The 14,999-nt window shown below is 40.6% G+C and overlaps 1 protein-coding gene across 22 annotated transcripts in view; it reads left to right on the forward strand.

The window, feature by feature from the left end:
• Window positions 1-13,429, forward strand: part of AFDN (afadin, adherens junction formation factor) — a 180,365-nt gene extending 166,936 nt beyond the window's left edge. For 11 of the 22 annotated variants that reach the window (XM_053296610.1, XM_053296653.1, XM_053296634.1 and 8 more), the window contains 4 exons: window positions 2,281-2,415; window positions 4,880-5,168; window positions 9,326-9,404; window positions 11,334-13,429. In XM_053296610.1, the coding sequence (XP_053152585.1) occupies window positions 2,281-2,415; window positions 4,880-5,168; window positions 9,326-9,404; window positions 11,334-11,478 (648 nt within the window). In that variant the 3' untranslated portion in view covers window positions 11,479-13,429. Of the gene's footprint in view, window positions 1-2,215; window positions 2,416-4,790; window positions 4,812-4,879; window positions 5,394-9,325; window positions 9,405-11,333 lie in introns of those variants that run through there. The other 11 variants (XM_053296626.1, XM_053296672.1, XM_053296700.1 and 8 more) reach the window with 6 other exon arrangements.
• Window positions 13,430-14,999: the final 1,570 nt, after the last annotated feature.

Consider the following 14,999-nt stretch of genomic DNA (forward strand, 5'->3'; position numbering starts at 1 on the left):
CTCTCATTGGCTAGTAGAACTGATATTGTTAGCCTATAAACTTCAGAAGGTCAAGCCCTCTGGGCTCATTCCACTAGGGCCTATGTGGCTTCAGCAACCCACCTGTCTGGAATTTCATTTAATGACATTTGCAAGGCGGCCACCTAGCCTACAGAGCTGCCTTTTGTGAAGCATTACATTATTGACTATTGGCTAACTTCGGGTAAAGTGTGTTGAAAAGGGTGTGGCAATAGCTACTGCACCCTCCACCTCAAGAGCTGGATAAACACCCATTCTTATGGGTCACAAGGTCTCACGATCCAGATAAACAGGTTGCTTACCTGTAACTATTGAACTGGTAGTGATCCATTGTAATCCATAAGACCCTTCCGATCATCCCCACTGCAGTAGCCTCCAAACCTTTTTTATTTTGGAACTCACCTGTTTTGTTCTGCTCATCATGATGAGGATGGTTGTCTTGTGGCAGTTGTTCAGGAACTGATGAAGCGCATCCAGCCCACCTTTTATATTTCCACCCTGAGCACATGGGGGTGGAGTCTGGACTCCGAGAGGAGCTAGATCACTCATCTGCGATGTCCCTGCACAGAGGTAGTACCCATTCTTATGGATTACAATGGATCACTACCAGATCAATTGTTACAGGTAAGCAACATATTTTTCTTCCACTAGAAACACAGGAACTATAAAAATGAAGCCTAAAGATCCCTTTCTTCTATTCTTTTAGCCTTGCTGTGTTTGTGGGAATTCAGATTGTAGTACAAGGTAAAATGAGGAGATGTTTGAGAAATTTGAGAGGAATATTTTCAAATTATTTAACAGAGTATAAGATTGTGTGACCAATAGGGATGTGCACCAAATTGCTTTGGTGCACATCCAAGGGCGGCGAGGGGTTCCCTTAGGCGGAGGCAGGCAGGTCCTACCTGCCCATTCTCCAAGCCTCCTGCCACAGCACTGTTGTAGTGGAAATATTTCCGTGCAAGTGGCAGCTTGTGCCACTTGCCCCTTTAAAATGCCACGCCCTGGCGGTGAGATGTGTCTCCCAGCATTGCTCATGCGGCGTTGGCACGTGCGAGGCATCAGTGCCAACTGATGCCAGCAACGCATCCTATCGCTGTGGCAAGACATTTTAAAGAGGCAAGCGGTACAAGCTTTTGCTTGCACAGATGTATTTCTGCTACAACAGTGTCATGGTGGGCCAGCGGAGGCTTGGAGGACAGGCAGGTAGGACCTGCCCGTATCCCCTTAAGGAAACCCCTCACCCTGCGCTAAAACGTTTCATCACAAGGGAGCCGAAGCGCCTCTCCAAAGAGGTGCCAAAACACTTCAGGTTCATCCCTAGTGACCAGTTTTAAGCTGGGTCTTCATCTGTCACATTCTCATATTAATTCTTAGACTCATGGCCTTTAGGGCTTCTTTTGTGTGATTGTAGGCATGCTACTTGAGCCTGCCTGATCCACTGATTGATCAAAAGATCATAATTTCCCAGTTTTTATATTGCAATTCCAAATGGACTAGCAATTTGGAACAAGAGTTGGCTAACACTGTATGTGCTGAAAAACATCTCATGTATGAAGTGGGAGGAGGGTGATTTCAGGGAGGCACAGTGGGCTGTGGTGGGGAGGGGAGGGAAGATAGGTGAAAATCATCCCTCCCGTTTTATGCATGCAAAACACTTTTCAGCATGCACAGTGTTAATCTGGATGTCAGCTGTTTCAAGTTTTAAATTTCGATGTGTTGTATGTGAGTAGCTTTGGCTGCTTCACCATTACAAATGGAGCAAGAATGCAAGTGGCACTGTCTCTTTCCTTCTGCATTGCTGTAATGTCCAAATTAGATATTGTGCATCTTCCTTAGGAGGGAAGATGAAAAGCTTGTCACCTCATTAGGAGCTTGCACATCTCTCCAACAGCAAATAGCTAGTTGGGCCACAACAAAAATATGATTAACAGGAAGCAAGTGGAAAGAACTTGTTATCTTTGCAGATGTCAGGAGCCAATCTAAGATAGTGGGCAATTGAAACAAGTATATTCTCTGTCTTTTAATGTAAACTTTCTGTGGCATTTTTTCAGTGTGAGAAATTATTAGAATGCTTTTTCAGTTTTCAAACCATTGGTAATGTTGAAAGAGGTGTTCAACTTAGGTGTTCTTCAGCATTGATAATGTAACATTTGTGTTGAGACACTCTCTCTCTCTCTCTCTTTCTCTTAATATGTAGCTTTCTATTCTGGAAGAGATCTTTCTGGTTTAATTCGGGGAAAATTGAAGATAAACCTTTGTTAGTTACAGGATGAAGAGCGCAGACGGCAGCAGCAATTAGAAGAAATGCGTAAACGGGAAGCGGAAGACAGGGCCAGGCAAGAAGAAGAGCACCGGCGCCAAGAGGAGGAGCGGACAAAGAGAGAGGCTGAACAAAAGGTTATGGTCCTCTAAGTGAAGCAAAACGTCTTTGTAGTTTTCACTGGTTTAGCTTACTGACTAGAATTTTGGTTTTAGGAAAGGATGATGGAGGTCATATTAACATTGCACCAATATTGAGAAAGCTCTGCCTCTGTGCACACAAACTTCACTGTTACCAGCACTGCCTTTACTTACTACTTTTGTAGGATTGAATGAGCCCTTTCTTACGATCAGTGAGAAGGGCTTGACGGCAGGCAGAAGCTCTCCTTCCCCGCAGATGATTTGGGTGCCGGGGCTGAGAAAGTCAGGGTGCACGAATCACACCCAGATGGCCTTCTGTTTCCCCTGGCAGCGTGGAGGTGTGGGGGCCAGGATGACACATCCTGACAGGATGTGTCATCCTGGCCCCTGGAACTCCCATAATGCACCATGCGAGTGCATGGTGCATTGTGGGGATCTGCCTGGTGCTGGTCAGGAGTCTGCTCTTGTGTTGGTGCCACATGGCACAGACACATGAACACTTAGTTAAGGGCTCCCTTGCACCCTTAACCTTAGTTAAGTGGTGGGCTCCCTAAGCAGGTCTGCTGCCACCAGGAGCTGTGTGGCTCTTGGTGGTTCTCACACTCAGACAAGGCCAGTTTGGCTTCCTTCGCCCGCTCTTGGCTGTGTGTGGGAACAACCTCACTGTGTGTTAAGTGTGTAGACTAGACAAGGAGACCCTGTTTGTAGACGTATAGCATAGTTCAAAACAAAAGATATGGGGGAAATTAAGGGAAATGGTAAGATTGTCAGATATTAGATTTAAGGAAAGGAATAAAGTTGAAATAAAATTCATTCAAGACCGAAATAGAGGACGAGAGGAAAAGCAAGCAAGCAAAAAATAGGAAGTGACATGAAGAGGTTTGAAAGCACGGCAAGAAATTTAAACTTATTATGAAACGGTAAAGGAACTCAAGCAACGAAGACAGAGTGGAGGAGTATCATGATCAGAAAGGCAAGCCAGATAGATCAATAATGTCAACCATCTATTTGTAACTAGCCAAGTTAACTTCTTGGGGTCAATACAGAGCACGAATAGTAGTTTAGGGAACATGCAGGAGAAGCTGGCGAATGAGGTGAGGTAATGGCCTCAGAAAGTGCCTGTGCCTAGTAGGGCCATTCCAGCCTGCCCCCACCACCCACAGACATTGCCTTGCCTGCCTGCCCTTCCCTAACTCCCTGCCACTCTCCTTCCTTCCCCACACTGTGGCCACTTACTGGTACTAGCTTAAAACCCTGTCTCCAGCGTACCTAGAAAGTAAGCAGCTGAGAGAAGGGGGAGGTGGCATGTGAGGGAGATGGAGCTGGCCTGGGTGGCCCCGTCCTTTGGGCAGGTCCAGGTCCACCTCTCTTGCACACCATTCTAAGCTGCTGCCAGTCAGTGGCAGCAGGGTGGGAGGTGCTTTTAGCACAGAGCGGCAGCTTGGCTTCTGTCTCGCCACATTGCTAGTTGGCTGGCTCTCTTTTCCCCTAGTGCCTCTTGTTCACAGAGGTGAGCAAGCTATCCAGCTAGCGAAATGGTAAGACAGAAGCCAAGTCACTTCTTTGTGCTAAAAGTGCCTCCCACCCTGTGGCCACTGACTGACAGTAGTTAAAAACCCTGTTTCAGGGTGCCCAGAAGGTAAGCAGCCAAGAGAAGGGAATGGCAGCACGCAAGGGAAGTAGAACTGGCCCAGCATAAAGGGGAGTGGCCAGCAGCGGCTTGGCACTATCTCAGGAGGCAGCGGTGCTCAAGCCAGCACTGGGAACATGCCATTGAATCATGCATGCCCTCTTTCTCCAACTTGCCCCTTTGCTCTGTGTCACATGATGTTTGCCCACTGCTAACCATGGTTTAGTGACCAGGCTGCACGGGTGCTTGCTCAGTCTTCACTCCTGCATGAATCCCGTTGCCTACAACTACTGTGGTTCATAATTGTATCTGACCACTGTTTATTATTGACACACCTAACGATGGTTGATAATGATAAAATACAACTCTGAACCATGGTTGAAGATAGTATGGGAAATTTGTGTGCCTGCAAGAGAGGTGGAGAAGGGAGTATGTGATCTCCACCAGAGAAGGTGGAGAAGGAGTATGTGATCTCATGGCCCACTCTCTGAGAGCTGGTGTAGCATAGTGGCTAAGAGACTGGGCTGCAAATCATGAACATCACAATCTGTCATGAACTTACTAGGGGACCTTAGGCAAGCCAGTTTTTCTCTGCCTCCTCTCCCCAGTTGCAAATTGGGGATAATACTATGCCCTAATACTAATAATATGTTGTAAGGATTACAAGATAATACATGTGAACTGCTTTAAATATTCTAAAACACAATGTAAATACTGCTTATTGTTTTTATTTCATGACTAGCATCACATCTGATCTAAAGAGGTAACTTTATCCACAAATATGCCTGATTGTTAATGTTTGTCATTGATTGATACCCTTTTGACCTACAGAGGCGACAGGAAGAAGAATATTACAATCGCCTGGAGGCTGAAAGACGCCGACAGCATGATGAGGCAGAACGGAGATTGCTGGAACCCGATGAGCCTGGTCTGTACAGACCTCCGCTTCCACGGGAATATGAATTCCCACCCCCACCCCCTTCATCTAATGCTCCTCCTCCCCCACCTCAGCGAAACACCTCTTACCTCAAAACACAGGTCCTCTCCCCTGATACGATTTATACTGCCAAGTTTGTTGCATACAATGATGAGGAGGAGGAGGATTCCTGTCTAGCAGCAGGTCAGGATAAGTACTCCAGTACAAGAAAGTCTTATGGTGACCTTCCTCCTGCCACCCTTAAGCCACAACAGCCCTTGCGCCAGCCACGCCCAGCCTCAGATGGCATCTTTCTTTCCAACTCATTCCAGCCATCCTCGGTCAATGCCAACAGTACTGCTTGCAAAACGAGCCATCCCCCTCCCCCTCCAAACAAACCGAGTTTCATCAATCCCAGCAGCTCAAAAGGTAGACTTAAAATTTTAATTAAGAATCTTTCTGTATGAAATTCTCTGCACATTTCCCACTACGGTGCTCGGGACAAAATCACTTCATGATTATTCCTCACTTGATCACTATTCTCAGCATGGTGATCTAACTTTAAACCTTGTGTGCTACTGTAAATCCTATTTTTAAATGTGTGTGTTTATCTCAATTGTCTTTATTCCTCATCAGACTTTCTGCAATTCTTACTTTCATACAATGAAAGAAAATAATTTTTTAAAACCCTTTTCCAACCAGCTGTAAAAGTACTGTTGGTTTTGACTTTTGTCCTGTATTTCTTTCAGTGGCTTTCTTTTTTTCATTGGGTCCACTCCACGGTGCTTTCACATCTCTGAGCCACATGTTTCTTGTGAAAATAGGACATGTGTGGTTTGTTTCCTTATTAATGGGAAGAAGTTTGCCTTCTGCTTATTATTTGGCATGTAAATAGTGTGCAAATGGCTTTAAAAGTAGATTAACCATAATAGTTATTGTATTTGAAGTGCTAGGGATATGTTTCAGGACAGAACATTTAATTGATGTGAGACCAATACTAGCAGCATATCTAGATTTTTTATAATACAGGATGCCTACTTTTGTAGTTAAAACCTATTTTTCTAGAGTTACAGTACTTTCTCTCCCCCCACCCCCATCCATCTCCTTTCTTTGAATATGTTTTTCCCTGGTTTTCTTCCTCATTCCCTGAGGAAGAAAAGCTTGCTTTTGCAAGCTCAAAACAACAAACCTTTGCAACAATGTTTGCATTTGGTTAGATCTTAAGTGGCTCTTACACAAACATAATGTACTTCAGTTCATGCAAGCAGGAGCAACTTTCACCGTACCCCTGCCCTGTCCCCTGCAGCACATTATGCCCTCAATCCCATTATCTTCCCAATGGTCCCTTGATCCCCTCCCCCAGAGTGGATTTCTAGGGATTGCAGGGGGGCTGCTATATTGAGGAGGGGTTGGGGAACTTGCATCAGCGTTCTTGCACTATTTAGGATTCAGCCCACTTTAATTTGCAGAGCACTGAAGTTTTAATTTAAGAGAATCGGCATTCAACACAGACAAATGTTTGTGGCTACTTCAGCTTTTCATCATGTGGCAAGTGAACACAAATTTATTTTAAAAAACAATACTTTCAAAATATTTCCCTCAGTCAGTTTTGGTACTGGGCTTGTTTAGTTACTTCTGTTCTTGGGTTTCCAATCACCATGTGCAGTGAAAACTGGTATCTCAGAAGCATTCTTTGAGTTCCACCTGCATTCTTCTCATCACCTGTAAAACTGCTAATCCAAATAGTTCTAACTTGGAATACTAAATCTCCTCTGTATCCAGGTTTCAAAGAGATCCCATATTTAAACTGCTGCAGGAGCTCCCAGTTTGGGCGCTTCTATGCTACCATTGTTTTTAAAACAGAATAATAACCTATATATTAAAAAGTAGAAATGCATGCTAACATCTAGATTAATGCTGCTCTGACACTGGGGGAAGAGCGATTTTCACTATTATCTTCCCTCTGAAGCCCCAGTGTTTCTCCTGAAAATATGTCCCTCAAGCAAGGGACATCTTTTCAGCAGGCATGGCTTCAGAGGGAAGTAGAGAGAGGCAAAAATTGCCCTTCCCTGGTCATGCCAACACACAATTATCCAGCCACTGTCACTAATAAACACTCATGGACAACCTTAAGCCTTTCCACTCTTTGGGATACCAGTAGAAAGGCTTCTCTTTTGTCCCCAGTTTCTGTAAGTGTAATGCTTGGGGCTGTGTTGTTAATTAGGAAACCTACCTAATTAGGCATTCCTTTAACTTTTATAACTAATCAAAACTCACTTGTCATACAAGTAAGAGAGGAGTGAAAACTTTCATGAACTACTAGATAAATGTGGCTTTCCCAACCCTGATGTCTTTTACTTAAAATGAATTAGCAGAAGTAGTTTTCTGACAGTTCTGCTGCTATCAATATAACAGAACACTTCCTTCTAAACAACGTCATTGATGCACATTATCAGTGGCTGTGCACCAGAGTAATTGGTTTCATTATAATTTGTATATACATATTTAGCTTCAACCTGAAAGTGGTCAGGTTTGGAAGATACTGGCTATTCTTTCTCCATTGTTCTATGAAGTCTGTGTTGCATAATATACAGAGTAGCTTCAGAAATAATATTCACTATCTAATCTTGATCCTTCCCCAGCCTCTTATCTCATTTAAAGATACATATAAATATAGGTACATTTTGGTAGTAATTGAATGCTGTGTAGTAAAATGCTTTATTTTAACTTTGGTACATGAACTATACAGTGTTTGAGTTATTTTTATTTTGTACATTTTTAAGTTCATAGACCAGACTATGTATTCAACCAGAGAGTTTAATCTTCTCTGAAGAATGCCTGCGTAAAGTACAAAGCTCTTTGCACAAAATGCAGAATTCACTATGCAGCTTGTCATCTCTCCATCTCACTAATACTTTCACATTTCTGTCCTCTTATGAACAACTAATACATGGCAAAATGTGCTTCTGCAAAACTGAACTTTCCCAGCTCCTTCCACTGGATTGTTTGGAATCACTATAAAACATTCAAATTTGGGAATAAAACTTTACCACCTTGACTTAAATATACAAATGCGAGTGAACTACAGTGTATTTGTATTCAGGCAAGTTTTTCAATGGTGAAAAAGAAATTGGATTTAAAAATCGACAAAACAAATGTTTATAGAAGCAGTGTGATTTTAGGCATACTCAGAAGTAAATCTCACTGAGTTCAACTGGGCTTACTCCCAACTATGTGTGCATAGAATTGAAGCCTTAGTTAACTACGGGAGAATCAATATGAGGTTATTGCAGTGAAATATTGACATTTGCAAACAAGTTTCATTTCCAATATTCACATTTCATAGTTGAATAAAAACATACTGATGGAAGGAGCATACATTTGCTTTTGTGTAGATCAAGGCTCACGAGACATAACACATGCAGTATGAAGAGACTAAAATATCAATTGAAAATAAGCAAGGAATTGTGTGATACTTGCACTGATTATTTTCCCCAACATTACAAAAGTGAAATATACTTTATATCTGAGTACATGTTGATATTGGAAGTAGAAATAAATGTGTTGAGTCTTGTGGCCTTTGAAAGAGGATCAATCTGCTGTCTAGGAAATTTATTTGTATGCTTAATATTAAAGGTGCAGTGCTATACAACATAATAAAACAGAAATGTACTGGAAAAGGACATAACCACTGAGTATATGTTATGAAACTGCTGAATAGTTTTCCAGTCCACCTATGTCACTAATAAGTTAAATTAGCATCTGAAAAACCTGTCATACCAACACAACCTCATATTCCATATATTAAGTACCTACTTTGAATACTTTTACCGTACATAGTTGAGGTGTACTATTCAGATACGAAGAAAGTAATAATTCTACATCTTAAAGATTCATCAGCTCTTTTTGATAAAGGAGAGCTAACATTGGAGCTGCAATCCTACCTACAGTTAGGCTGCTTAAATTCCATTAGCCTCAGTAGGATTTAAGCAGCCTGTGCAGGATTGCAGCCATCACTGTTGAGTTTGGCATTCTTATTTGCTTTAATATTACTTTGCATGTAACCTAAGCATTTGATTTCACATTGTCATGTTCATATTTAAAAGTGAACTAGCAAAGTAAAAGCATTTGATATGATTTAAACTTTGTTTTCAGTAGTGCTTATCTTTTAGTAAGCATGATGGCAGTTTTAGGTGTTGGTGACATTAGTTGTTTTGAAAGATTATTTGGATCGCCTTCAAAGACTAATAAACATAGATTGAGACTTCTTACTCCACCTAAAAGCACTGCACCTTTTGAAAGAAGTGTTGTTCATCATTAATCAAATCATTAAACTATCATTTTGCTTTCTCTTGTATAAGGTTCTTTTACTGGATCTACTGGAGCAATTGCAGGCTCACATGAACCATATCGGGACCCAAGAGAAAAAAAATCAAAAAGGTGAGGGGGGCACACAACCTTAAATAAGATAGTTTTGTGCTGTGACATGCTATTCTGATTTAAAATTGGGAGGATTTAGTGGCTTTAAGGTCTCAAACAAATTGAAAATAAACATAGTAGTACATCCTGTTAAAAGCACTTGAGGAGATTGTCAAATGCCCTATCATAATGTTGTCCTACTAAAGTCAGTGGTATATCTTAAGTATTGTTGTGTTGTATATATCACCAGTGTGAACTAGTTCACAAAATGGTGCCTTCATGTAAGCCTGGTATGGTGGCAGTTCCACATGCAATTGCATGAGAGCAGCCTCAGGTACAAACCAACCGTATACAAGCATTGTACAAGTCTAAACAGCATGAATATTTTAAAACCAATCTTAAAGAACCCAGACAAAACTGCCCATGAAGGAAAGGATTAGCTGCTAACAGGCCAGTTCTTACCATGTTTACTTGGAAATTACATGGGACCAAAGGATGCTGTCATATATGGATTCAGATCTAACGACAAAAGATCCAACCAAAATAGCACTATTTAATATATCATATAACCATATGCACACTATTGTATAAATATATAAATACATCATACAGAATTATAGAATGTCATAAAACCATGATGGAGCCATACACAAATATTCATAAGAATCCACAGCGGTGACCCAGTGTATTTCCATTTCAAGAAATACTGTCTTTTTCAAATGGATCAATATAGATATCCATTTCTCCAAGTAATTTACTTGATAACATTCCTTTATAGAAGATCTTGATCTGTTATCCAGTATCTCCAAGTTCATGTTTCATTATTTTTCTTCAGGCCCTCACAGGCAAGTAAACTTATCTTTGAAGAAAAATCCTCTCTTACAGGACTAAAAATACACTCCATTCTTCAATGTCTCCAAGCCCAAATCTCAGTACTTTACTCTTCAAGACAGGTCTATGATATATTACCTCTGAGTTACCTCAGAGAGTGCCTTCTTCTGTGTGATCCCCACTGCACATTAAGGTCATTTGAGGAGGTCCATCTCCAGTTACCACCAGCTCGTCTGGTGGCGACTCAGAGGCGGGCCTTCTCTATAGCTGCTCCGGTGCTGTGGAATGCGCTCCCTGTGGAAATCCGTAATTTGAATTCTCTATTAACCTTCAGGAGATCCCTTAAAACGTATCTGTTTGGTCTGGCTTCCTAGGGTTTTTAAATCGGTTTTAATATTTGAACCCGGTTTAGGGTTTTTAATTACTGCAATTGTTTAATGGTTGTTTTAAAATGTTTTTAAGTTGTTAATTGTTGTATTGTTTTTTAATTTTTGTTTTAGCTCTTTACTGTTTTAATGGTTTGTTTTAATTGTAAACCGCCCTGAGCCATTTTGGAAGTATTAAATAGTGCTATTTTGGTTGGATCTTTTGTCATTAGTTTTGGTCAAATGTAAGATCCCAGTACACACTTTTTTGTTTTTGTTATATATGGAATCAGACTATTGGTCCATCTAGCTCAGTATTTTCTAAACTGACTAGCAGTAGCTTCTCCCAAGTTTTTGGGCAGGTGTCTTTCCCTGCCCTACCTCGGGAGATGCCAAAGATTGAATCTGGGACCTGCTGCATGCAAAGCACATACTCTACCATTGAGCTACGGCCCCATCCCCAAAAGTGGCGTGCATGGATCTCCCATCCAGGCACTGACCACACCAAGAATTGCTTAGCTTCAGGAAGGCCGCTATATCATGTGCCCTTAGGCCATGCTCTGGAACCCCAAATTAACCCCATTGGTTTCTATGAGATTTAGAAGTAAGCATGTGAAGATCATTTGATCAAATGACAGGGTATACATTTTAAATAAATGTGAAGGATTGCAGACCAAGTCTAATATCATGCAAAGGATCAGCACAAGGCAATATGATATGTTTTTATAGCATGAAACCTTTATTTTCTTTGCAGTCAAGATGCAGATTTACCTGGTGCACCAGAGAACTTGACTTTCCGGGAGCGACAAAGACTCTTTTCCCAGGGTCAGGATGTATCCAACAAAGTAAAGGCATCTAGAAAATTAATGGAACTGGAAAATGAATTAAATACAAAATAGGATAAAAAGCACCTTATCAAAAGTAATCTGAAAAATCTCTGTTGGACTAGGAAAGAGGCTGCGCAAGAAAAGAGAAGTGTGTTTTGACAAATGAGATGGAATTCTCTATCTGGACTGTTCAAGATTTAGACATGTTGCAATAGCAAGAAAAACCAATTCTTAACAAGAGCTTATAGTAACAATTAAAGCACTGTAAAATATATTTTAATTATAAGAATCAAGTTTCATTATGTCCTTTCTGCCCACCCTTCCTCCTGTTTGGTGGTTAACTATTTCTGCAATAGTCCTGGATTACACTTACTGAAGATTAGTTGTTTCCTGGTCATTTACAGAAACATGTTGTTAGCTGCTGCACAAAGAGAGTGGCTGTAGCTTGAACTGCTAATCTAATCTGTGCACTGGTTTGATGATATCTGTAGGTTGTCTGACACAAGGTCTAAAGTGATATGCAACCTTTAAAGTATACTGAGAACTAATCATACAGATTACCAGCATATCATTGAAAACTTAGGTTGGTGTTGGTGTGGGTTTCCTTGTGTAAACTGCAGTGAAAGCATATGTATACTCTGAATATAAAAGGGCTGCATAAGAGCATTTTCTCCTTAGCTACAGAATGGTATTTGTATTCATAGGGTACTTTGGACTTACTTTGGTGGCAGTGCAGTGATGTGATAAGATGCACCCTGGTTTTTCCAGCAGAACTGCAAACCATTTTTCAAATAGGAATTATAAAATCTGTTTAGTTAGAGCTGAAGAAGAGTCTGGGTGGACACATGGATATGGTTTGTATGCATTTGTTGATCAAGGCTACAAAGTTTTAATATTACATAGAAACTCCAGACCGAAGCAATACAGATTACGTGTCTTTTTGGTAGTCTCATTGTAGCCAAGACAAAACCAAACTTGGATATTCACAAAGGGATGAAGATTCCCCACGACCAGTAGCTAGAATAGTAAGTACTACTTGGGAGAGCAAAATTGCATAGAAAATGCTGTGGCTACAATGAGGCAGGCGAAATATTGACTGACAGAATTTTACTGAGGCGGTTTGAAAATGCCCTGGCAGCACATCACTAGTTCTTCATGTTGAGAGAAGTGCTAATCAAGATGCTGCTCTGGTTTATCAGTGTCCTTTCCCCCAATATACTGTAGACCGTGTTGGCAGTTCAAGCTATTTTTCACACTATATTGCATCTTTATTTAATTTTAAATGGTTGAAATTTTCTTTTCTCCCATTGTTCCTTCAGCCATGCATATATGGCTGATGATGCTGAGAATAAAGGCCTCATCAGTTTGTTTCTCATTGTGTGATGTTTAAAACAATATATTATATTGTGATTCTAAGCAAATTTTCTATTTGATAAAGCCCTTAATTGGGTTTTAGATGATTTTTCTGTATAATATGTTCTCTTATAAATATATATTTAGGAAATTATGCACACTTCCAAATGCAGAGGGGTAGACTTTCACTGCCTTAGAGATCACTTTTAATAAGAGTTGTATGATAAATAAATGCAAGTTAATGATATTAAAATTGGAGTGTAAATAATTTTTTTTACATATTCAGGTTTCTTATTTGAAAGTGTGCTTTTACCGTTCACTTGTTAAATATGAAGTAGGGGACTAAATTGTTTGAAAGTGTTAATGAAGGATTTGCATTCTTGCTATGTCTGTTAATCAGGAAAAGCAAGCCTCCCTCAATTTAGAGAACACTAGATATTCTGTGGCTGGAATACTGTTGCTGCTAGAACCTAAGCAAATAAATATCACCTACCGTGGAGTGAATTTGACCACTATTGGGCATTCAGGTCAAATGTGAATATGAGTAAAAGTGCTTTTCATAACTGTCTGTGCATTATTATGGAGAAAAAACATCAAAACTGCTGTAGTTTCTCATTTCTACTGTATTTCACTTGCAACCTATTTTTAATAAACTTTGTATTGTATTTAACTTTGCACTGTATAATGTCTGAATTTGACTGTCTGTTCAGATTGCACAGAAATGCTTGTTATAAATATAAAATTGTTCTTAGTACACATTTTCCTTAATATAATCAGAAAGGACAGAAACTGGATATAAATTATGAATAATATAGTAGCAGATAAATACCTGTTTTAGTTAGATTAGAGCTTGTAAGTTTATATATCACCTGTTAGTGACCTGCAGGTATTTCTTATTCACAGCATATTTTATTCCTGATTAGCTGTAAACTACTACGGTAATTTAGTTCTCATTCTGCACTACACAATTGCTCTCTTTCCTGACTCACTAGAACTATGAAAATCTTGCTAGAATGCTAAATGAAATATTGACACAGCTGCATGAACAAGAAGAAAGCAAAGCAAGTTTATAATTACCTCTTTAATTTTACTGAAATATGGCAGAAACAAACTCCAGGTTATGATAGATGAATAGCAATGGCAATTTCATTTCCCCGTCATTGTTTAAATAGGCTTCTCTTACCACTCACTAGGCTTATCCTAATGACTTCTTTTAAAGTGTATATTTAGATTAATGCAATTGCATATCTGTGCACAATTGTTCCCTGCTTCAAATCTGATGTTGCTTTTAGAACTACATTTGTAGTAGGGATTATTGTTTGCCTTCTTTCCATACCACCCAACCTTTCCAAGTACAAAAGCCAGGCGTTAGGAAATAAATCCTTTTGGAGCAGCTTACAATCTGTTTCGGGTTTCACTACCCTAAATAGTTTGGTGTCATCTGCAAATTTGAGCACCTTGCTGCTTATCCCAACTTCTACATCATTTATGAACAAGTTAAAGTCCACTGGTCCCAGTACCGATCCCTGAGGAACCCCACTTCTTACTTCCTCCATTTAGAAAACTGTTCATTTATATCTACCCTCTGTTTCCCCTCCTTCAACCAATGATCAATCCACACATGAACCTATCACTTTATCCCATGACTGCTAAGTTTACTCAAGAGCCTTTGGTGGGGAACTTTATCAAAAGCTTTCTGAAAGTTCCAGGTATACTATCTTGAGAGGGCATGTCCTCAGCTCTTGCCTGTGGGCTTCCCAGAGGTATCTGGTGGGCCACTGTGTGAAACTGAATGCTGGACTACATAGGTCTTGGGCCTGATCCAGCAGGGATGTACTTATGTTCTGATGTACTTGCTTTGTGTGCACTGCCTTGCCCCTGTCCAGGGTTCCTGGCCCTGCTGTTCAAATGCTGGCTTTGGTGAGGAGAGCCATTCAGTTGAGCCCCTTTTGCTTCATGTTCCAGATGCTCCTCTCCCTTCAACTCTTTGGCTGCAAAACCCTTGGCAAAGGAGGGAGGTGTGTGTATTTGTGTTGATAGGTTGGGCGGGGACATGAAGAGTTGAGTACACAAGAATGATAATCACCCTTTTGTGCACACCATTCTGCCAACAATGAGGGGGACTCAGCTGTTGTGCACGCAGGACAGGGCCTTCTCAGTTACTGCCCGCAGACTCTGGAATGCTCATCTCGGTGGCCATCCGCTCCTCAGTCTCCATCACAATTTTATAGAAAGCGTGT

The sequence above is a fragment of the Hemicordylus capensis genome, chromosome 1, assembly GCF_027244095.1.
Source record: "Hemicordylus capensis ecotype Gifberg chromosome 1, rHemCap1.1.pri, whole genome shotgun sequence".
NCBI lineage: Eukaryota > Metazoa > Chordata > Lepidosauria > Squamata > Cordylidae > Hemicordylus > Hemicordylus capensis.